The sequence below is a fragment of the Physella acuta genome, unplaced genomic scaffold (genome assembly GCF_028476545.2).
Source record: "Physella acuta isolate Inbredline_101_S28 unplaced genomic scaffold, ASM2847654v3 ptg001386l, whole genome shotgun sequence".
NCBI classification, from domain to species: Eukaryota; Metazoa; Mollusca; class Gastropoda; family Physidae; genus Physella; species Physella acuta.
In genome coordinates, this window is record NW_026732901.1 from 81,562 (window position 1) to 105,547 (window position 23,986).

Sequence of the window (23,986 nt, forward strand, 5' to 3'; positions counted from 1 at the left end):
AAAAACGTTATGATAATGACCTAATTTAGGGTAAAAACGTTATGATAATGACCTAATTTAGGGTAAAAACGTTATGATAATGACCTAATTTAGGGTAAAAACGTTATGATAATGACCTAATTTAGGGTAAAAACGTTATGATAATGACCTAATTTAGGGTAAAAACGTTATGATAATGACCTAATTTAGGGTAAAAACGTTATGATAATGACCTAATTTAGGGTAAAAACGTTATGATAATGACCTAATTTAGGGTAAAAACGTTATGATAATGACCTAATTTAGGGTAAAAACGTTATGATAATGACCTAATTTAGGGTAAAAACGTTATGATAATGACCTAATTTAGGGTAAAAACGTTAGGATAATGACCTAATTTAGGGTAAAAACGTTAGGATAATGACCTAATTTAGGGTAAAAACGTTATGATAATGACCTAATTTAGGGTAAAAACGTTATGATAATGACCTAATTTAGGGTAAAAACGTTATGATAATGACCTAATTTAGGCAGTGGGTAGCTCATGTTGAACAGCTCCTGGAACTTCTCCAAGGTGAAGTTGGCGAGGTCAAGGCTGTATAGCGTCTGCTCAATACGGTCAGGCGCCGCAAATACCCGGATCTGTGGGAGGGTGAGTACGTTTTTGTAACATGGCAGCAGACTGCTTGAACTGCTGTGAAAAGCAGAATGTCTTTGAGGAAATTAAGAAATGGGCCAATGGTAACCTCAGATCTCCTGCGTGTCACACACATTCTTCGTTGTTTTTTAAATTTGTTGTTGTTGTTGTTGTAGCTATGAGTTATAATGTTTTGTTACGAGCCGTTGTGTCAGGTACCGAACTCTCCTCAACCTTTTTGTCGGGAGCCCATTTGTCGTGAATGGGGAACCGGAATGGCAAACTGTGACACGGATGGATCACTCGAGGTGAAACTCCAGCTTCTCAAGACATCAACAGCAACACCCCTGCGCCCCGCCCCCCTGCACATTCAACACCCCCCTCCCTCGCAACACCAAACAGCATGCAGTATAGCACGGCAGGTAACCCTTCCCTCTCCCCCCCCTCCCAATCAGTAACCAAGTGACCTCTCCCCCAACAACACTTACCGGGACACCTGACCTTGTCCGAGTCTCCGTGTAATTGAAGTCACAGATGACGAAACACACCAGGTACGTGCTCATCTTGGGTGAGCGTTGAAACTTGGTACTCACGAGCCCAGTATTCCAATCACTCGTCTTTTGGCGTGTGAACAAACAGGAATAAAGAAATAGTATAAGAAGTATTGAAACATGCATTTACTTCAATATTTGTAAAATAGTATAAGAAGATACGGGCATAAGGAATGGATTTACTTCGATATTTAGTTAAACATCCTTTATTAAGTTTATAGGTTTATCGAACCAGCGAGTTTTTCATAGAATCTCGGCTGGACAGTAACGGACTCAACCGAGGATAGTCTCGAAATTATTCGGAAGGGGCATATAAAAATCTGACTAATTTTTGTTCGACTTTACTAAAGATTGGATGCAGAGTTTCTTCCAGGTATCTCCACTCCTCGGAGAAAAAAGTCTGGAAGAAACACTGATTGGATGTATTTGATGTTTGTAGTATTTTCGGGCTACCTGTCAAGTGCTACTACACAGATAAGTTACCTCCCCGTCCTGAGGCATGTTGGACAAGGCGATGTACTCTGGTCTGTGGATGAGGGTGATGGTGAACTCGGCCTTGATGTTGGGCTCGTCAAAACACGGGAAGGCTCGGCGGGCAAAGTTTGGTTGGAGTTTTGTCGTCACGACGTTTCTAAGTTCAGACAAAATCAAATGGGTTGTGACGTGGTAGGAAGGCAACACAACATAGTTAGTGTTGTAAGGTGTTAGTGTTGGTGTGGGTACTCTAGTCTAGTTAGTGTTGTAGTGGCTACTCTAGTCTAGTTAGTGTTGGTGTGGATACTCTAGTCTAGTTAGTGTTGTAAGGTGTTAGTGTTGGTGTGGGTACTCTACCTAGTCTAGTTAGTGTTGTAGTGGCTACTCTAGTCTTGTTAGTGTTGTAGTGGCTACTCTACCTAGTCTGGTTGGTGTTGTAGTGGCTACTCTACCTAGTCTAGTTAGTGTTGTAGTGGCTACTCTCGTCTTGTTAGTGTTGTAGTGGCTACTCTAGTCTTTTTAGTGTTGTAGTGGCTACTCTAGTCTAGTTAGTGTTGTAGTGGCTACTCTACCTAGTCTAGTTAGTGTTGTAGTGGCTACTCTAGTCTAGTTAGTGTTGTAGTGGCTACTCTACCTAGTCTCGTTAGTGTCAGTGTTGTAGTAGTCGCTCTTGTAAAACCCGACCGTCGTTTGGTCGAAGACGCCGTGATAATTCAAGGTCAGCCTGACCGAATCGTTGACGTCACTTCCGACCTGTATTACAAAAAACTCGTGTGGCGTGTGGTAGAAGGTCCTGATGACGTCAATCTCAGCTCCCGTCCTGTTGTCGGTCACGTGGGTCCCGGTCACGTTCACGTACAGGGGGTGCGCGTGCAGGATGATGTAATGGGTTGACGTCACAACTTGCGCCTGGAGATTTAAAAAAAAACTTTTAAAAAAGTTAGAAACGGCTGAAGACAACGTTTAGAAAATTACTATTTACACTTTCTGTTTATTTTTATTTTGAATACTATTCAGTTGGTGTTAAACTTTGGTGAAGAAGCATTCTTTTTTTTCGAAAATTATGGTTATGTTAAAGTAGGTGCGACCTTGTCTAGGTGAGGTCGGGGGGGGGGGTGTTAAACCCGCACAATAAATAGTAGATGCCATCCCGTACTTTTTCACAAACCTCACTCGGATAATCTGCAGGTCACGTCTGCCCATAGAGAACGGACAAAAAGGTCACGTGACGATATGGGAATAGGGCTGGTAAGTAGGTCACCAACCAGTTTTAGGGCTCATTCAGGTTTTATTGAGCCGTATAACCGGTTGGTGACCTACTTACCAGACCTATAGCTGGGTGGATGAGACCGTTGTGTGACGTCATTGAACACAGCTCACCCAATGAGACAAGGACACGATTTGTTCAAGAAAAACAAAGTGAGTACCTCTATGGTCACGTTTCCAGAGAACTCGTGAGCCTCCTCGTAAAAGTTGGGGTAGATTGTGACGTCATAATGCACCGGAAGTACGTCTCGCGGCAAGCGATAGGACAGCCATGGGGTGACGTCATCTTCCTGCTGTAAATGATGGCCGAAAAGGAAAGATTTTCATGAAGCTACTGTCAACATTTTCAAATGTCTGTCTGTCTGTCACGTAACTTGAAGCATCCAGGGAAACTACTCTGATAGAATTTGCTTTTTTTTTTAATATTCGATTGTCTTACAATTTAACTACATTTAAAAAAAATAAAATGTGTTATTTGCAATTTCTTTTAATTAATAGATTTCCATGTATACTAATATTTTCCAAATGCTGGATTTGATATGATTGTGCTCATATATGATGATTGTTCTGTCTTCCTCTCTAAAGGGAACAACCAACAACAGATCAAAACAAAACAAGGCAAGAAAATCGAAAAGTAAAGGGAAACAACCATTTTTCAGATTTAAGTATTTGAGTCTTTTTCTTTTTTTTTATGCGTATCGTCGGATAAGCTTTGATGCTCTTTTCAAAATAACTAAAGTTGTTTTAAAAAATAAAAGAAAAGAAACAAATAAATAAATTATAAATGTTAGCATTGCCAAATTTGATTGTAATATAAAAAATCTAGCAGCGACCCCGTAAACTTTTATTGTGTCTGTATTTTATTAATCATAATGACCGACACTTTCAACAATCTAGTGGTCATTGTTAATTTTCCTGTAGTGTTTAGTGACTGGGTCCTTTATCGATCCATCGTCATCCCATTTAAATAAAACGAACAGGCTCTCAAGATGGAGCTTGCGCATGTATTAGCACAGGGGTCGGCAACCTTTTCAGACGGAAGAACCAAAAGTTACAATTTACAAAATTTCACAAATTTTAAAGAGCCACAAACATTTTTATGTGTAATTCGGGTGCCCTGTCAAAACGGCCCGGGACAAATCGGCCCCGTCAAAACGGCCCCGTTAATACGACCCCGTCAAATCGACTCCCGACAAACCGACCCCGTCAAAATAGCCCCGTCAAAAGGGCCCCGACTTATTGGCTCCCGTCAAATGGGCTCCCGTCATATTGACTTGCGACATATAGGCTCCCGACAAATGGGCTCCCGATATTTAGTCTCCCGACAAATGGACTCCCGACATATTAACCCCTGACAAATAGGCTCAGGACATATTGGCTCCCGACAAAGCGGCTCCCGACATATTGGCTCCCGACATAAGGGCTCAAGACAAATGGGCTCCCGGCAAATGGGCTCACGACATTTTGGCTCCCGGCAATTGGGCTCGCGACATATTGGCTTTTGACAAAATGACTCCCGACATATTGGCTCCAGAAAAATGAATGATATGACCACTATTGGCATAAAAGTAACCATTGTGTCCTACCTCCAATACCACCATAACCTCTTTTTAATGCCCGAATGAAATTATTTTTTTCATGAACCAACATTAATTCACAAACAAATCGAGCCCTTAACAGCTAAATTCCACCAATTCTAAAGTTTTGATAATGTTTACAACAGAAAAGATCTGTTGCTTAAAAGCGAGCACAGAAGTGTAAATGTATGATATACATGATGTTAACATGATAACAGCATTTTGTTTTGATAACCTACAAGCACAGTGGCGTAGCGAGGTCGGGTGTCACCCGGTGCGGCACTTAATGGTGTCATCCCCCCCCCCCCAGAGGCGTTGCGACCCTTCCCGGGGACAAACTTTCAAGTTTTCGATTTGCACCCCCCCCCCCCAAACTTTAGATTTGCACCCCCCCCCCTCAACTTTTTCTCTATATATTTTGCTATTTTTTGCCTTGGTGTCACCCCCCTAAATGGTGTCACCCGTTGCGGTCCGCACCCCCCCCCCCCCCCGCCTCGCCTTCGCTACGCCTCTGCGTTAGGCTACAGAGGAGTTAAACGAAGAGATCAACTTCTACTTACGATGGATATTTTTTAATATATAAATATTCTGAAGGCAACATTTTGTATTTTATATGTCCTGATTATGTATTTATACTATATTATTATGATTGCCTACTACTGCTAAAAAGTTTATTTATAGGCTGATTCTATCAATGTCTTGCACGACAAAGTGATGTCGCCTGCAGTGTTATTATAACGATTGGGCTCTGTTTGACCCACAAACACTGAATCCCACTGCCGAAACGGTGGGGGGGGGGGGCTTTTTGGAACTTTTAACCTTTTTCTTTTTTAAAATTATTTATATGTAACAAATATTAAAATTCCATTGTAAAAGTTTTAATTTTTTATGAGGGAAAAGGGCCCCTATGTGCCTTGGGCCCCCATGCCTTGCTTACGCTAGCTTTACGGTAGCTACGCCACTGTGTCAGTGGTCCTTTTGTCTGGAGCCAAATTGACAGGAGCCTTTTTGTCGGGAGCCAAAATGACGCTAGCCTATTTGTCGGGAGTCGTAATGACGGGGGCCGTTTTGTGGAGAAACTAAATGGCGGGAGCCTATTTGTCGGGAGTCGTAATGACGGGGGCCGTTTTGTGGAAAAAACTAAATGACGGGAGACTATATGTCGGGAGCCAAAATGACGGGAGCCTATTTGTCAGGAGCCTTATTGACTGGAGCCCTTTTGTCGGGAGCCTATATAACGGGAGCCTATTTGTCGGTAGCCTAAATGACGGGAGCCTATTTGTCGGGAGTCTATATGACGGGGTCCATATGTCGCTGGCCTTTTTGACGGGGCCGATTTGACGGGGTCGTTTTGACGGGGTCGTTTTGTCGGGGTCGTTTTGACGGGGCCGTTTCGTCATTGGCCGAATTGACGCCGCACGGTAATTCGCTAGTGGAAAGCATGGAACCATTGACAAGGGGCTGGCCACAACACAGTTGTGGGCCTGGCCACAGCACAGTTGTGGGGCCGGCCACAGCACAGTTGTGGGGCCGGCCACAGCACAGTTGTGGGGCCGGCCACAGCACAGTTGTGGGGCTGGCCACACAGTTGTGGGGCTGGCCACAGCACAGTTGTGTGGCTGGCCACACAGTTGTGGGGCTGACCACAGCACAGTTGTGGGGCTGGTCACAGCACAGTTGTGGGGCTGGCCACAGCACAGTTGTGGGGCTGGCCACAGCACAGTTGTGGGGCCGGCCACAGCACAGTTGAGTGGCTGGCCACAGCACAGTTGTGGGGCCGGCCACAGCACAGTTGTGGGGCTGGGCCTGCTGTGGGTTAGCTGTCCCTGTACGCTCTACTCCACCTAATCTCAGTGGGTTTTTTTTTTGTTTTGTTTAAAGTTGTTTCTAGTTTTACAGTATCATATTTTTTTGAGTTTTGAAAATAAAATAATATAATTATTAAGGAACTGGAGAGCCGCATCTTGACATCAAAAGAGCTGCATGCGGCTCGCGATCCGCAGGTTGCCGACCCCTGCCATAGAACTATGGGACGTCTATAAATTATTGAAACTGAACTCTGTTTTTACATTAAACGTGTGTACATTTTCTATTGAAAAAAATCTACAATATGTATAGTATGCTCAAGTACTTTATTATGTGTGAAAAAAAAAATCCATTCTGTTAAATACGAACAGACTGTTCTATATAATAGTTTCGGTATTCTGTCACTCTGTCTATATGTCACTTTGTCTATATGTCACACTGTCTATATGTCACTCTGTCTATATGTCACTCTGTCTATATGTCACTCTGTCTATATGTCACTCTGTCTATATGTCACTCTGTCTATATGTCACTCTGTCTATATGTCACTCTGTCTATTTTTCACTCTGTCTATATGTCACTCTGTCTATATGTCACTCTGTCTATATGTCACTCTGTCTATATGTCACTCTGTCTATATGTCACTGTCTATATGTCACTCTGTCTATATGTCACTCTGTCGATATGTCACTCTGTCTATATGTCACTCTGTCTATATGTCACTCTGTCTATATGTCACTCTGTCTATATGTCACTCTGTCTATATGTCACTCTGTCTATATGTCACTCTGTCTATATGTCACTCTGTCTATATGTCACTCTGTCTATATGTCACTCTGTCTATATGTCACTCTGTCTATATGTCACTCTGTCTATATGTCACTCTGTCTATATGTCACTCTGTCTATATGTCACTCTGTCTGGTACTCTTTAGAGAAAACATAAGGAAAATTAAAACTTCCACAGGGGACTATAGTGACGTTACATGAAACGAATAAGACTTTTTTTCAAAATGAAACCAAGTATATTAATCTTCAACGCCGGAAAAGTATACACAATAAAATCACGTCATTGATTCATAGGGAAAATAAAATTAAAAATCTAATGTCGAAAATAATACACGATAATAATGACGTCCTCGATACTTGATTATAAAAACACTAACATTACCACTTAATGGTCTCTACCGAATGGTCTCGAAATTATATATATATATATATATATATATATATATATATATATATATATATATATATATATATATATATATATATATATATATATATATATATATATAAATTTCGCAGTGGCAGCACTTTGACAGGGTGCGATGCGATTTTTCTCTATATACTTTATATAAAAAATAAAAGGCGAATGCAGTTTGACACCGTTCAGCCATGAAAGTTTGGGGAATTGATTGAATTACTCTCTAGATCTGCGAAACAAAATTAAATTTCTTATGGGCGGCGCCCGGGAGGGTGCGATCTTTGTCAATACATGGTTTGGCGCCCCGAGTTCCATAGCGGCTAACTTAACATTTGGTATTATGTCAAATGGGCGTCCTGTATAGTGCTGGTAAGTAGGTCACCAACCAGTTTTACGGCTCAATAAAACCTGCATTAGCCATAGAACTGGTTGGTGACCTACTTACCAGCCCTATAGCGGGTAAGCGGTAAGGGATACTACTATATTCAGCGGTAGAACTGCCGCAGGAGCAAACGCCATTATATTACTAGTAATTATCCTAATATATAAAAGCCCATGTGCGCAATTCTCTCTCTCTCTATCTCTCTCTCTCTCTCTCTCTCTCTGTCCGCAAAATATTTTCGCAGGATATCACATCAGAATCTCCAGCGATATATGGAGAACTTGATACAGACTTTTGTTGCAAAAAATATGGTAGGTGTTTTAAATGTATAAAGACAATTTAATTTAAAGAAGAAAAATAATAAAAAAAAATATAGGCATATTCGAATGTAGAAAAACAGTTTTAATTACGCAACCGGAAAAGTGTTTATAGTTGGGACAAGAACGCCGAAATCGATGACGTCACATGTCATATGTTTGAAGTACGGGAGAGTAAACAAAACCAATGGCGTCATCTTCCAATTTTAGAATACGAAGAAATGAACTATTTCATTAAAATTTGATTTAGAACTATAGATTTACTTATCGAGACGTCCTCGGCTAAAACTATGACAAATTACTTTAAAAAGCAACATAAATACCATTAAAAAGCCGGGTTTTTAACGGAATCATTTAAGTCTTTTAATCAATGTGTGCATTTAATATGGTTTTTTTTTCTAATAGGTATTAATAACCTATGTTATTTTAAATGTGTCGGAATTTTAGCTATTTAATTATTTCTTTGCATTGCCACTAATATTGTAAAACATGTAGTAAAGCACATTGCGTTTTGACCAATAACTATTTTATAAAATATTCTTCTAAAAATGTATAACATTAAAAATATATAGACCTATAATTCACGTGTAACGGGTACCGACGGCTAGTTACCTCCTAGGCTTAATAAAAACCATAAGTCATTTTGTACTTATTTCTAAAATGATATAAAATATTTAATTTTGGTTGAAAAATATGCTTTCTAGCAACAACTATTTGGAACCGTTTGGAATTAGCTTTCCAAGCTTATTTAGTTTATAGCACTTTTTCGAGTGGCGACCTCCTTTTATAAAATGTAAGAGACCCTCGAAAAATATATAATATGGAGGGTTATATTAACCAACAACATCATAATTGATTTACATATTCTACAGCGCAACACTGATATTTCCGGTCATGGTAAGCCCTAGTTTTAAATACCAAAATAAAACAAATGTGCAAAACCTATTAATTTAGTTTCGTATAAAATTTTACCCCATCCCTTCCATCGGATTCCCTCATTAAAATGTCACCGTCCATTTAAAATTTTCCAAGTCATAAAAGTCAGACTACTGTTTCCAAATGTACACGACAAAACTGGTTTTGTACAAATAGTCACATACTGTTAATTGGTAATAATTCATTGCCCTTGTTATTAAATTTAAAAATTTAGCCTGATAGAACAAACACCAACTTTGTAACCGTGATATCAGTCAAAGATTTCATTGTAATGTCATTATTTAACGTCGCCTATATTTTTTTTTGAGATATTTGAAGAGATTTCCCTGTGTAGCCTATATATATATAGCTATTTGTTAATACATTTGTAGTATACTTGTGCTGTATGTTTTGGATTTGTTTAGGCTTGGGTAATGACAACGAATTATCTCCCGTTCTTCAAACTAGAAAGAAAATTTGAGCTAAGGGAGACAACGTATAAATGATTTGCTTAAGGCTAAACAGAAATGAAGAGATGTATGAATAACATAGTAAAATGTGATGATAACTATTTTATTAATTGCTTTGAACAATAGTATTATTGTTGTTGTAAATTTGTGTCGAAAAATTCGTTTTATTAAATTTCTATTTAAAGTTCTATTGTATTTATAAGTGACAAAACCCTTAGCCTTATTTCAATGATTTCAAATAAAGGTGAGATTATTCCGTAAAATCGTAGCCTCTTTCTTCCTAAAAAATAATATAATTTTGACTCCCTTGAAAGTGAGGGACAAGAATGATACCCTTAACGTGCCTTGCCATTTCTCCTTAATGCCTCTGCGAATTTCAAAAGATAGCAATTGTCATCAAAGTTTCTTTTAAAATACTTGAAATATTTGTTACTAAACGTTAATACTAAGTATATTTAACAATGGAATATCACTACTCGATATACACACACAGATCAACTTCTTCCGATTACAAGATAGAATAAGCATAGAACCACAGCATTAAACTGTTAATAACGAACCTTAAAATTATAAAAATCATATGAAAACAATCACAATATCCTACTTACAATACAGATTCAACAAGCAGCAGTGCTCTTAAAAAAGTAAACTAACCATGAATCAAAACTCTCATGGCGAAATTACAGCCACTTCAGTGAAACTCATTTCTTTCAATCTAGACACGTTAGTCCAGACCAAATAACAATGGAATTTAACATAAACGTTGACATAATTAGGTGTTTAATTATTTTTCAATTTCTGAAAAAAATATAAATATATATGATGATATAGGTCGTTGGGGACTATGATGATACAGGTAGTTAAGAACTATGGTGATTAGTAGGGAACTATGGTGATACAGTTAGTAGGGACTAAGGAACTATGGTGATACAGGTAGTAAGGAACTATGGTGATACAGGCAGTAAGGAACTATGGTGATACAGGTAGTAAGGAATTATGGTGATACAGGCAGTAATGAACTATGGTGATACAGATAGTATGGAAATGGTGATACAGTTAGTAGGGATATGTTGATACAGGTAGTAGGGAACTATGGTGATACATGTAGTATCGCATTGGACGATGTAGAAAAGCTATATAATTTAAATAAAAAATAGATAGCTTAAACCGTGTCCGTCCCCCCACTCCCCTTCCCGGAAGTTGCAAGTAACCCCGAAGAGAAATGTCGAAAAGAATCCCTGGTATAGGTTATAAACCTATCAAAAGGGTACTGGTAAGTTTTTAACCACGGATCTCGCACAAAACTAATTCCACCCCTGAACTTCATAGTTAATATATTCCGACCCCCGAACGGTCTTACATCACCGGGTCACCGCAGTCAGTCTACCCCAGCCCTATATTCAAACCGACACCATTAGGCTGACATAAAGACTAAGTACTTATCGCGGTTTAATGTCACAAAATATAAAATGTGGCTACCTCCTGTGGTTTGGGTCCTTGAAATCCCATTTAGATAATTGTCATGGTTTATTTTTATTTTATTTTTGCAAAATATAGTGGTAAAGCCACCTCTCTGTTTACCCTTTGTACACTCCCTTATAGTTTGTCGGCCTTATGGTTTGTCGGCCTTATGTCCTGTCGGCCTTTTTCTCCGTGTTGACCTTTTGTCTTGTCGGCCTTTTGGATGTCGGCCTTTTGTCCTATACCCGTCTTGAACCCGGGACTTTTGGATTAGCATTCCAGCTCTCTACCGCTAGGCCACTCCGTAATATTAAATGCATTAATGTAATATTAAATGGTTATGAAATTTTTTATTTAATTTTACCCCCCACCCCCTCCATCGCATTCACTGATTAAAATGTCACCCTCCATTTAAAATGTTCCAACCACTTCCATTACCAAGTCATAAAAGTCAGACTACGATTTCCCAATGTACACGACAAATCTGGTTTTACACAAATAGTTAAATACTATTAATTTGGTAATAATTCATTGTCTTTGTTGTTACATTAAACAATTTACCTGATAGAACAAACTAGCATTAACTAGCATTAACAATTAAATTTTGCAAATTTAAGAATTCATCTTGAAGGAAAGCAGAGAATGGGGGACAATGCAGATTCTTCTTCTTTCAACTCGGGGAAAATAACGCCGCAATTCGTTGTCAAAAGATTCAAGATGCACATAATCCTTTTAAAAATGTATCTATCACACCACACTGCGGAGTTTCTCAAACATGGCAGTATTTCAAATATTTATTTTTCCTCGCCAATTTTGCAGCTTTGATAAAAATGCCGAGAGATTATCATGAAAAGAGATAATATTCTTTCCTTTATCAGTTTAAGCTTATGTTGATGTTCGAATATATCTGCTAGGTATGATACTCTCTCCAACCACACCATGTCGTTAAAGTATATCAAAAGGTCTTGTTTCCTTGCACTTCCAAGAACATCTTGATTTCATCTTTCAATTCAAAAACACGATTGACATTTCCTATTGACAGCCAGCGTACTGAAGTGTAGAACCTCGTGATCTTTATCCATGTCTACAGTTCTTTAAACAGACAGGTGTTTAGGGCTCCAGATTTAATATGATTTACGACTTTTATTAGCAATGGAGTCGGATAAGTCTTGCTGGCGAGGGCATTTGTGAATCATGCAGTGTATTCCCTTTCATTAGGGAGCTAAATCTTTTACCTTTTACTTTTTTCTGAAACCCCCATTTTGACCCAAACATGACGCACCATCCGTACAAGCCCCATAGCCGTTTTCCCATTTTAATCCTCCAGTCTCAAAAAACGTATTTATTTTCTCCATGATATCTTTACAAAACATCAACTTTTATTTGCTAACATCTGAATGAATATATTTCACAAAGACAAGCATCTGCGAACACGAACTCACGTCTGTCGATTCGTCAACTTGAAATTCAAACAATGGTGAAAGCTTGATTTCATTCTAAATTTGTCTTTTAACATAAGCCGCTGCATAGTATTATTAGACAGAGATATTTGTTGCATCTTTACTGCACTGGAATCCCCAAGAATCAATTTTACCATCTTCAGCATACATGGTTTGATGAGATTTTCTCCTTTGTGTGAGAGGTTTTTTGCCTGGCAATTTCTTATACTACTTCATATGATGCTTGCACTAATGCTGTGTTTTCTTTGTGAAAACGTTCTGTTCGATCAAGTCTCTGGCGTTTGCAACTAGCTTCATGCCGACAAAAGAACTACATATCTTTTTTGGTGTGTTCCGAATGACTCGTCTCAAATTGACGTTTGGAAGTTTTCATAGACTCCTGACTAAGAACAACTTTGCACAGTACAAATTGTTTATTCTCTATTCCGAATGCCGAATTTCAAATATTTTTTCTAAATATTTATGTTTTTTATTCATTGCTAGAGTTTAGTCTACCAGTTGGCGACCCCTTAGAAAGCCCTTCGCGACCCTCAGGTTGGGAACCCATGATTTAGAACATTGTGTAAGCTTGGGTAATGACAATGAATTATGTCCCGTTCTTAAAACTAGTAATAAAATTTGAGTTAAGGGAGACAACGTATAAATGATTTCCTAAAGGCTAAACAGAAATGAAGAGATGTTATAAATAACTTAGTAAAATGTAATGATAAATATTTCATTGGATATTTTAAAATAACTATTACTTTTATTGTAAACTCATGTGGAAAAAGTTCGTTTTTATTAAATTGATATTTAAAATTCTATTGTATTAAAAAATAACAAAAACCGTTAACATTATTTCAATGTTGTTTAATAAAAGCGAGAGGATATTTAAATATAGCATGAGTGAAAAATAAAAATTCTGAAAAATTTTTGACTCCCATTAAAAGGGGTAAAAAAAAAATAAAAGAGAGCTGGACTGCTATCCCAGGGGTCGGCAACCTGCGGCTCGCGAGCCGCATGCGGCTCTTTTGATGTCAAGATGTGGCTCTCCAGCTCCTTGCACAAATATTAATATTTATATTATTTCATTTTTAAAACTGATAAGAAAATTATACTGTAAAGAAACATAAGTTCAAACAGAAGAAAATCTTATCAGAGAACAGAGAGAATAGGTGCAGTAGAAAGTAGAAAGTATACGGACAGCCGCTTGGGCGCCAGGTCCAGCCCCACACCCGTGCTGTGTACAGCCCCGCGACAACAATTCCTTTATTAGTTTATTAGTTATTAGCTTCCTACTTCTGAGCCGGGTACTGGACGGTGGGGGACGAGTTTACCCTGCGTTAATTGGGTTGAAAGAAAAGCCTGCTGAGAACCTAAGGACAGAAGCGACCGGTACACGATTATCAAACCGATATCCAAGCCAGTTTGCCGTGTTGAGACCTGCCTGTATAATGGGAGACAACCCCCCCCCCCCCCCGAGCCGGTGATGTCCGTAAAGAAAAAAAAATTTAACTGCTTCTAAAGTGGTTTGGGATAGTCCTTATATTTTTTTATTTTTTATTAATAATTTCATTATTCTGGCGAAACAAGTGTGTTTTTATGTGAATAAACATATTTCATATTTGAAGCTATTTATTTTACATAACACATCACATGATTTACCTAATCCTAATCAACAAGTAAAATATTGAAAGAAAAAAATGTTAGTGGCTCTTTAAAAACTGGGAAATTTTGAACATTGTAACTTATGGCTCTTCCGTCTCAAAAGGTTGCCGACCCCTGTGCTATCCCGACAGTCTCGAGTTCGAATCCGGGTTGAAGTCAGCAGACCGTCCCTGAGTCCACTCAACTCTGATGGGTACCTAACTCACGTTAGGGAAAGTAAAGGCGGCTGACCATAGTGTTGAAAGGTCACAGAAACAAGTGAACTCTACTTCACTTGCCCCATCGACAGTCAGGTTTAAAAAAAGCGAAACTTTACATTGCATCAAAGTATGTACATAATTTCGAACATCAAAAATAGAAAAAAACGAAAAGTTAAAAAAAATAAAAAAGTAAAAAAAATAAAAAATAACTATAAAGTGATTCCACCACGACGAGGAAAAAAATCCATTGAATCATTTAATTACACATTTGCAGTTTCAGGTTGGTTTATATATATATATATATATATATATATATATATATATATATATATATATATATATATATATATATATATATATATATATATATATATATATATATATATTTAGACGTTTTGTATTAGATCTATAGATAAGTAAACCATCTTAAATGAATGAAATTATGCTACAAGTAAGAAAGAAATATTACTATTGTAAATCTGTATCACTCCTCACAAGCCGGTGATGAAAACTGTAATACTAAAGCGAACACACAACTGACGCTGTAAATTACATGTCTGAGGCAAAAAAAAAAGAGAAAAAAAAACTAAAAGGGACAATATTAAACAAAAATAAACCGGGAGTGATCTCCCCTAAACTTTCTCGAATATTCTTATATAACTTGAAATATAGACATGATTTTTAATTACTTAAACTTTAAAAAATAGAATAGAATCTAATAGAAAAAAGAATTGCGCACCAAGCGAACGCCAAAACAAGATGTGCATAAAAGTGCGCAATATTATTAGTACTTTACAAATGTACATGTGTTTTTTTGAGAAATCAAAAATAGCGTAAATTAGTACTTCCGTTCAACGGAAATTACTCAAAATTTGACAGAAAGTAGAGAATTAGATCTTTTACTTACATGTAAAATTTCATTTATCTATCTCAAATAGTACTCAAGTTATAGGCTTTTGAAAAATTCAAAGTAGAAAAAGTACCACTTCCGGTTATTGGAAATCGCTCAAAAGTTGATCAGGATCTACGATTTTGATAAAATACTTATATATGAATTTTCATCAACCTAGCTGTAACGGTGCTCAAGTTATCGTGTTTACACACAGACAGACAGACACACAGACACACAGACGTACGGACAAGATTGCAAAATTATGTTTTTCCGTATCAGTGAGGTGTAAAACGTCGAGATTTGTAAAAATCTCGATTTTTTTTTTGCACGATTACAAGACTTTCTCTATACGAGAAAGTAAAAAAAGTATCTGTTCTAAAATATTAAAAAATGAACCGGGAGTGATCTCTGCTAAACTTTCTCGAATTTTCTTATATGAAACAACAAGGGATGGCAACTCGGGATATAGACATGATTTTTAAAAGCTTTTATTTAACTCACTTCCTCTGTCTGTCGTCAGTCTGTCTAGATCGAAAGTGAAAATTCGGACACTTCTACTTGATAGATACCATTCACAGTTGGCACGTTGGTCAAGACATGAAGACAATGCATTGTGACATTAAATTTGACTTAATTGGATGCCTAACTAATTTTTTATGATTTAATTAAAATTTTGACCGAATTAGTAGGCATGTCTATCCAACCGCCCCACACGGTGCCCTGTCAAAACGGCCCGGGACAAATCGGCCCCGTCAAAACGGCCCCGTTAATACGACCCCGTCAAATCGACTCCCGACAAACCGACCCCGTCAAAATAGCCCCGTCAAAAGGGCCCCGACTTATTGGCTCCCGTCAAATGGGCTCCCGTCATATTGACTTGCGACATATAGGCTCCCGACAAATGGGCTCCCGACATTTAGGCTCCTGACAAATGGACTCCCGACATATTAACCCCTGACAAATAGGCTCAGGACATATTGGCTCCCGACAAAGCGGCTCCCGACATATTGGCTCCCGACATAAGGGCTCAAGACAAATGGGCTCCCGGCAAATGGGCTCACGACATTTTGGCTACCGACAAATGGGCTCCCGACATATTGGCTCCCGGCAATTGGGCTCCCGACATATTGGCTTTTGACAAAATGACTCCCGACATATTGGCTCCAGAAAAATGAATGATATGACCACTATTGGCATAAAAGTAACCATTATGTCCTACCTCCAATACCACCATAACCTCTTTTTAATGCCCGAATGAAATTATTTTTTCATGAACCAACATTAATTCACAAATAAATCGAGCCCTTAACAGCTAAATTCCACCAATTCTAAAGTTTTGATAATGTTTAATTTACAACAGAAAAGATCTGTTGCTTAAAAGCGAGCACAGAAGTGTAAATGTATGATATACATGATGTTAACATGATAACAGCATTTTGTTTTGATAACCTACAAGCACAGTGGCGTAACGAGGTCGGGTGTCACCCGGTGCGGCACTTAATGGTGTCACCCCCCCCCCCCCCCAGAGGCGTTGCGACCCTTCCCGGGGACAAAATTTCAAGTTTTCGATTTGCACCCTCCCCCCAAACTTTCGATTTGCACCCTCACCCCCTCAACTTTTTCTCTATATATTTTGCTATTTTTTGCCTTTGTGTCACCCCCCTAAATGGTGTCACCCGGTGCGGTCCGCACTCCCCGCCCCTCCCCTCGCTACGCCCCTGTACAAGCATATTGCAGTTAGGAAGGTACAGCGTGGACCCTTCTCCCCACACAATGAGTTGGAACAGCCTATAACCGACTCAATTATGGATGTCATAGATAGATGACCCTTAAATTAAAACATACTATATTTTATAATAGATAAACTAATATAAAAATAAGCCCTGCCGAACAAGAGATGCATACGTTGTATTACATAAGACTGTTGGATAAGCTAACTCTAAAGAATATTGATGAAGGGGTCCCACTGGCAGATGTCATATTCAATGAGACCGCTTTGCCGGGAGACTTAGTCTCTACAGAAACGGTATTGTCAGTGCAGTGGCGTAGCTAGGATTCTTGGGCCCCTATGCAAAAATTATCAGTGGGCCCCTTCGTCAGCCGTTAGGCCAGTGGCGTCGCTAGGTCGGGTCTCACCCGGTGCGGCACTTCGTATTGTCACCCCCTCCCAGGAAACAAAGCATATATATATATATATATATATATATATATATATATATATATATATATATATATATATATATATATATATATATATATATATATATATATATATATATATATATATATATATATATATATATATATATATATGTATATATATATATATATATATGTATATATATGTATATATATATATATATATATATATGTATATATATATATATATATATATATATATATATATATATATATATATATATATATATATATATATATATATATATATATATATATATGTGTGTGTGTGTGTGTGTGTGTGTCGGCCTACATAGGCCTAAAATTTATATATATGCCACATACTGGTACACGTACGTGTTTAAGCTTTAATCACTGCTGACTTAATAGTAACGATGTTTATCTACAGTCTGTTTATAATACAGTTGGAAGTAGCATTGTTTTCTTTATAGTTTACGTTTACGTCGTGGTGTCACCCCACCCCCCCCCCCCCCTCTTGATATAATTTTCGATTTGTACTTATAAGACTATTTAACTTTAACTAATGGATCTGGAAAATGGCATTTCAATCTATAAATTTTACATTTTTTTGCCTTTGGTGTCACCACCCCCCCCCCCCCTAAATGGTGTCACCCGTTGCGGTCCGCACCCCCCGCCTCGCCTTCGCTACGCCTCTGCGTTAGGCTACAGAGGAGTTAAACGAAGAGATCAACTTCTACTTACGATGGATATTTTTTAATATATAAATATTCTGAAGGCAACATTTTGTATTTTATATGTCCTGATTTTGTATTTATACTATATTATTATGCTTGCCTAATACTGCTAAAAAGTTTATTTATAGGCTGATTCTCTCAATGGCTTGCACGACAAAGTGATATAGCCTGTAGTGTTATTATAACGATTGGGTTCTGTTTGACCCACAAACACTGAGTCCCACTGCCGAAACGGTGGGGGGGGGGGGGGGGATTTTTGGAACTTTTAACCTTTTTCTTTTTTTAAATTATTTATATGTAACAAATATTAAAATTCCATTGTAAAAGTTTTAATTTTTTATGAGGGAAAAGGGCCCCTATGTGCCTTGGGCCCCCATGCCTTGCTTACGCTAGCTTTACGGTAGCTACGCCACTGTTTCAGTGGTCCTTTTGTCTGGAGCCAAATTGACAGGAGCCTTTTTGTCGGGAGCCAAAATGACGCTAGCCTATTTGTCGGGAGTCGTAATGACGGGGGCCGTTTTGTGGAGAAACTAAATGGCGGGAGCCTATTTGTCGGGAGTCGTAATGACGGGGGCCGTTTTGTGGAAAAAACTAAATGACGGGAGACTATATGTCGGGAGCCAAAATGACGGGAGCCTATTTGTCAGGAGCCTTATTGACTGGAGCCCTTTTGTCGGGAGCCTATATAACGGGAGCCTATTTGTCGGTAGCCTAAATGACGGGAGCCTTTTTGTCGGGAGCCTATATGACGGGGTCCATATGTCGCTGGCCCTTTTGACGGGGCCGACTTGACGGGGTCGTTTTGACGGGGTCGTTTTGTCGGGGTCGTTTTGACGGGGCCGTTTCGTCATTGGCCGAATTGACGCCGCACGGCCCCACACGCGTCATCGCGTTCAATAGCTGCGCCATCACGTTCAAAGGCGCGCAATGGTTTTTAGTCATGAAACTCTATTGTAAATAAAAACATGTAAAGTACTAAAAAAAATTTCAAAAAGACGTTTCAAAAATAAGTTTTTATGTACTAATGCACTAAATAGTAGAAAATAAATTATAGACTACTATTTAAATAACTATAAAGAATAGCGTGGGTCTCTTACTAAACATTAGTAAAGGTATCCAATATATACTAACGTTATAGTTATTTAAATAGTAGTCTATAATTAATTGTGCATAATAGTGCGGAATATTATTAGTTCTTTATAAATTGACAAGCGATTTGTGAGAAATAGGAAATAGCGTAAATTACTACTATTTTTTTTTTGCACGATTACAAGACTTTCTCCATACTTCCTATATGCGAGAAGGTAAAAATACACATGTTTCGCACAAAACATATTACAGTATTTTAGCTACCTCTGCTAAAATAATAAAATTATTAATCAAATATTAAAACTATAATAATGAAATATTTACATAGTTACATCAATGGGAGCATTCGCCTTGCATGTCTTTTAAAAGTTAGTTTAAACCTGGCTCATAACTTGTTTTCAGCTTCAAGCACGCCTCTAGATTTTCGTTTTTTAATTGGCTTCGTACTTAACTATTTATTATATATTTATGTAAGAGAACTCTTGTTAGCACGAATATGTTGACCTAAAGATCGTCAGCACTCCAGATGTCAACTTCTCCACCCTATTGTAGCATTGTGGAAAACTGTTCCATGCGTCTAATACAAGTGCTACAACTCGCGGCATTTCTTTTAGAACTGTGTATTTTTCAAGTGTAACTTGCATGCTTTTCTTAACATCCAGCTCTTACAACTTGCTCTTGAGTTCAACAAATGTTTTGTTTTCAAATCCAGCAAATGCATTTTAAGCAAACTAACATAAATTCCAAATGGCTCGATGTTGATCTCATTTGTTTTTGTGTTGAGAGGATCTACTATGAACGCCATCTGTTTTGAGTTGCCCAAATCTCTCAGCGATAACATCCTTCATTTTGTTGATAGTAATGCTGAAGTTATTCATGTTAACAGAAGCATTGCTTTCATCACGATATTTTTTTTACAGATTTGTCCGTGTATTTAATAAAAACAAGGAATTTTTTTTCGAAACAATCCACTTTTTCAAGCAAATGATAGCCACCATAACGTTAATTTTTTTTCAATTTGGGATGGACACTTTAAATGGAAGTAGGGAGTAACTAAATATTCTAAAAGAATAGCGCGTGTTTATTGGTTATATTTATTAATATAATAATATTTGCGAATGGAACTCGAGAGCCGCATCTTGACATCAAGACCGAATATTGAACGAGTGAAAGTGTTACGCGGTACGCAAGAAAGTGACGTTTGAGTGTGAGTTTGTTGTTGCCGGGGAAGAACTTAGATAGGAGGCTTGTTCTTGTAGTCCTGGTGAAAGGGTGTGCGTGAGTTCAGGACGGGAATAAATCTAAAAAGAAGAACAATTGTATGATGCCTGCCTTTGGGTGCAACATCCTGACATGGTAGTAAGATTTAAATGGTATTGAATCGGAAAGCTCAACCTCTTACATAGCAGGCGTAACACAGACAGATTGGCTTTATTGTGTTGACTACATCCAGTGAAATCATGGATCATGAGGAAGCAAGAAGAAAACACTTGGAGGGGGGGGGGGAGAAGCAAGATTGTAGGTTTTTTTCTTTTAATGTGAAGCTGCACTGAATACATTTTAAAAATAAAAAAAGTGGCTGACCGTATTGAGAACATAATGGGTCCCACCTGCACTAAATAACAATATAATCCTCTGAGCACTAAGAACAATGAGCAAAACATAACCCACAATCACTGCAATCCCATACACTAACAACCGTATATTCACCATCTACAATGATAATCCACAACAAGAAGAACCAACATCAACACAGGCAATAGAGTTATCAGCAACGTAGCCACCAACAATGATCCCAAATACTGCGCCAACCAGTACAAAGGAACCGCAGAAGCGTAATTTCACGAAAAGACAGCACACACACACAAAAACCGCAGCCACTGCGATGGCAAAATAATCCAAACCGACAGAAATTTCCAACGAAAGTGCCTTCAGATGTACTTACTGCATTATAACACACCCACAATCAAAAGGAATTAAGCTGCACATAATGCACCTGCATACGCATTCTATACTATGATGACATTTACTACAGCATCACCAAAGAACCCCTCCAAGAATGCATAACATACATCTACAGCGGAGCTCTAGAAGATGAACGCTAACACTGCACCTTACCAAATCAACTTTTCTTTCATTTTAGACGTTTTGTATTAGTTTCACACCAAAAAACGAAACATTTCAACCCATGTATTGAAAACTCCCTCCCCATTTTAACCAATCGTTAAATGTTCTTTTAGTAAATGATATAAGTAATACTAGTAATATAAATAAGATTATGTATTATTGTATAAATGATGTAGTATTTTCTGTATGTATTTTTTATGCAAACCTGCTCTTACCGCATGAACCCCTTGCTCGAGTGGGGAGGCGGTAGGAGAGAAACAATATTAAACGTTAAACAAGGTAATTAAAAAGTCTAGTGACAATTTTAGCGCAATTTCCTTATGTTATCAAAAAATAGCTCTGTCGTAGCGTAAATCAAGAGCAGGGTTAGTAAAACCATTGGTTAGTTATTAAAACGTTTTTTATTAATTCTTTTTTCAGTATTTTACATGTTTTATTTACAATAGAGTTACATGACTAAAAACCATTGCGCGCCTAGCTACCGAACGTGATGGCGCAGCCATTAAACGTGATGGCGCAGCTATTGAACGTGATGACGCGTGTGGTGTGGTTGGATAAACATGCCTACTAATTCGGTCCAAATTTTAATTAATTCAAAAAAAAAATTTGTGACCGAACGAAAGGATATTTTTGAAAACTTTTTTTCGGCAATATTGTTCTAAATTAAAGCAGGAATCGATTGGTAAATGTTTCAAGTCGCTAAGTGGTCTGGTTGCCGAGATATGGGCCAAAAACTGCATTTTTTCGATTTTTTTTTTGGCTTTTCCGGGAAATCCATAAAAGAAACCCGGAAATTTTTTTGGCCTATGTTCATCCTCGTAACTTGCTTAACATAATTGCTTTGGAACTAGTCCTCGATATTGCTTCGTTGAGGAGGAGATACGACTTAAAGCTGCGGACACACATCCATTCATTCATTCATTCATACATTCATACATCCAGAAATGACGGGTTAATAAACGCAATTCTCCAGAATGGAAATTGCGCTAAAAAAAGAATTGAGCTTTATATACTCTGCTCTCTACATGTCATAAAAAAAATTTAAAAAAATAACACAATGCATTAGTTTGCAAGGTTGAATGAAACAAAGTGGGGATGATTTCCCTTAAACGTACTCGAGTTATCTTAGATAACATTAATGGGGATGGCAACTCGAGTGCATTCGAAATAGACATTTTTTAAAATCAAATTGTAAATACTTAATCTTGTTTAAATAGAATAGTATCTCGTAGAAAAAAGAATTGCGCAACAAATGAACAGAAACCAAGTTATATTTAATAGTGCGGAACATTAGTACTTTATAAAGAAAACTTTGATTAATTTTCAAAGAGTTAATTAATCATCTAATTAAGTAACATTTAATTATTCGTGTCGTGACCTAGGTGAAAAGTTTAAAATAACTCTGTCCGGAAGAAGTTTTCGAAATTTTGCCGAGTATGACGAAAGACAGAGGAATCAAGTTTAAAATAAATTTATATGCGTTTTTTGAAAAATGGGAAATAGGCTAAAGTACTACTTCCGGTAGTCGAAAGTTACACCAAATATGTTAAAAAAAAAACAAACAGAAAATTAGATCGTCTACATGTATTTGATATTTCATATATCTAATATAAACAGTAATTAATTTATAGGCTTTTGTTAAACCGAAAGTAGAATAAGTTCCACTTCCGGTTACCGAGAATCGCTAAAAAGTTCATACAGAACTACAAATCTGTCAACCTAGCTGTATCGGTACTCCAATCATCGTGTTCACAGACAGAGACACACACAGACAGACACATAGACATACTCAGGGAGGTAAAACGCCAAGATTTGTGAAAATTTCGATTTCGTTTTTTTTTTCACGATTATAATGACTATAATACTTCCTCTATACGAGAAAGTAAAAAAGGGAAATAATGCATATATATATATATATATATATATATATATATATATATATATATGAATCTATATATATATATATATATATATATATATATAATCATTAGGGTGAAAAGAAAATTGTCCTTATTGCCGTCAAGTCATAAACCTACGCTTAAACCTAACCCTTAGCTCCTTAACCCAATCATGTATGAATGGGAAGCGCTACCTTATAAACACACTTTTCTTCACTATTCTTCTTACACTTTAGTAAATTACCCTTGCTGGCTGGTCGGCCCACTGGACAGATGAAGTAGAGTTTATCTCTTTCTCCTACCTCGGCATCTGAAGGGACCATATCGTGAGCGCTATAACCAGATGCCTTTACTTTTTTCTAAATCTTCAGGTACCCATTAGAGCTGAGTAGGCTCAGGGACTCGAACTCGCACACCGAACTCAACACATTTGGGTTAGCAATCGTGCCCGCTACCGCTCAACCACTGCCGTATAACATGTCATGCTTCACAGTGTCTAAAACGTCCTACCTTTTGAACAACGGGTTTTGACGTCACGGACGTTTCTGACGTCGCACACGTCCGGCTGTCTGACGTCTCGTAGGCGTCTTTGGTCAACTTCCAGACCAGGACACCCTCGGCCACCGCCACGACGATAAAGAAAATAGACAGGAAGATGAGGTCCCACGGACACCGCCTCCTCTTTGTTCCCTCCATCCTCCACAAACCAAAATGGTGTCAGGAATGAAGTTTGAAATG

The 23,986-nt window shown here is 37.9% G+C and overlaps 2 protein-coding genes across 2 annotated transcripts; both read right to left on the reverse strand.

The window, feature by feature from the left end:
- Window positions 1–468: 468 nt before the first annotated feature.
- On the reverse strand, window positions 469–2,070 carry LOC131927236 (endoplasmic reticulum aminopeptidase 1-like). The gene is made up of 4 exons (XM_059283002.1): window positions 2,061–2,070; window positions 1,651–1,798; window positions 1,105–1,233; window positions 469–621 (listed from the first exon to the last, which is right to left on the reverse strand). The coding sequence occupies exons 2-4, from the start codon at window positions 1,666–1,668 to the stop codon at window positions 469–471; spliced, it is 300 nt and encodes a 99-aa protein (XP_059138985.1). The 5' UTR covers window positions 1,669–1,798; window positions 2,061–2,070.
- A 201-nt stretch (window positions 2,071–2,271) lies between these two features.
- Window positions 2,272–23,977, reverse strand: LOC131927237 (glutamyl aminopeptidase-like). Its single transcript, XM_059283003.1, has 3 exons — window positions 23,759–23,977; window positions 3,069–3,200; window positions 2,272–2,550 (listed from the first exon to the last, which is right to left on the reverse strand). The coding sequence occupies exons 1-3, from the start codon at window positions 23,942–23,944 to the stop codon at window positions 2,272–2,274; spliced, it is 597 nt and encodes a 198-aa protein (XP_059138986.1). The 5' UTR covers window positions 23,945–23,977.
- Window positions 23,978–23,986: the final 9 nt, after the last annotated feature.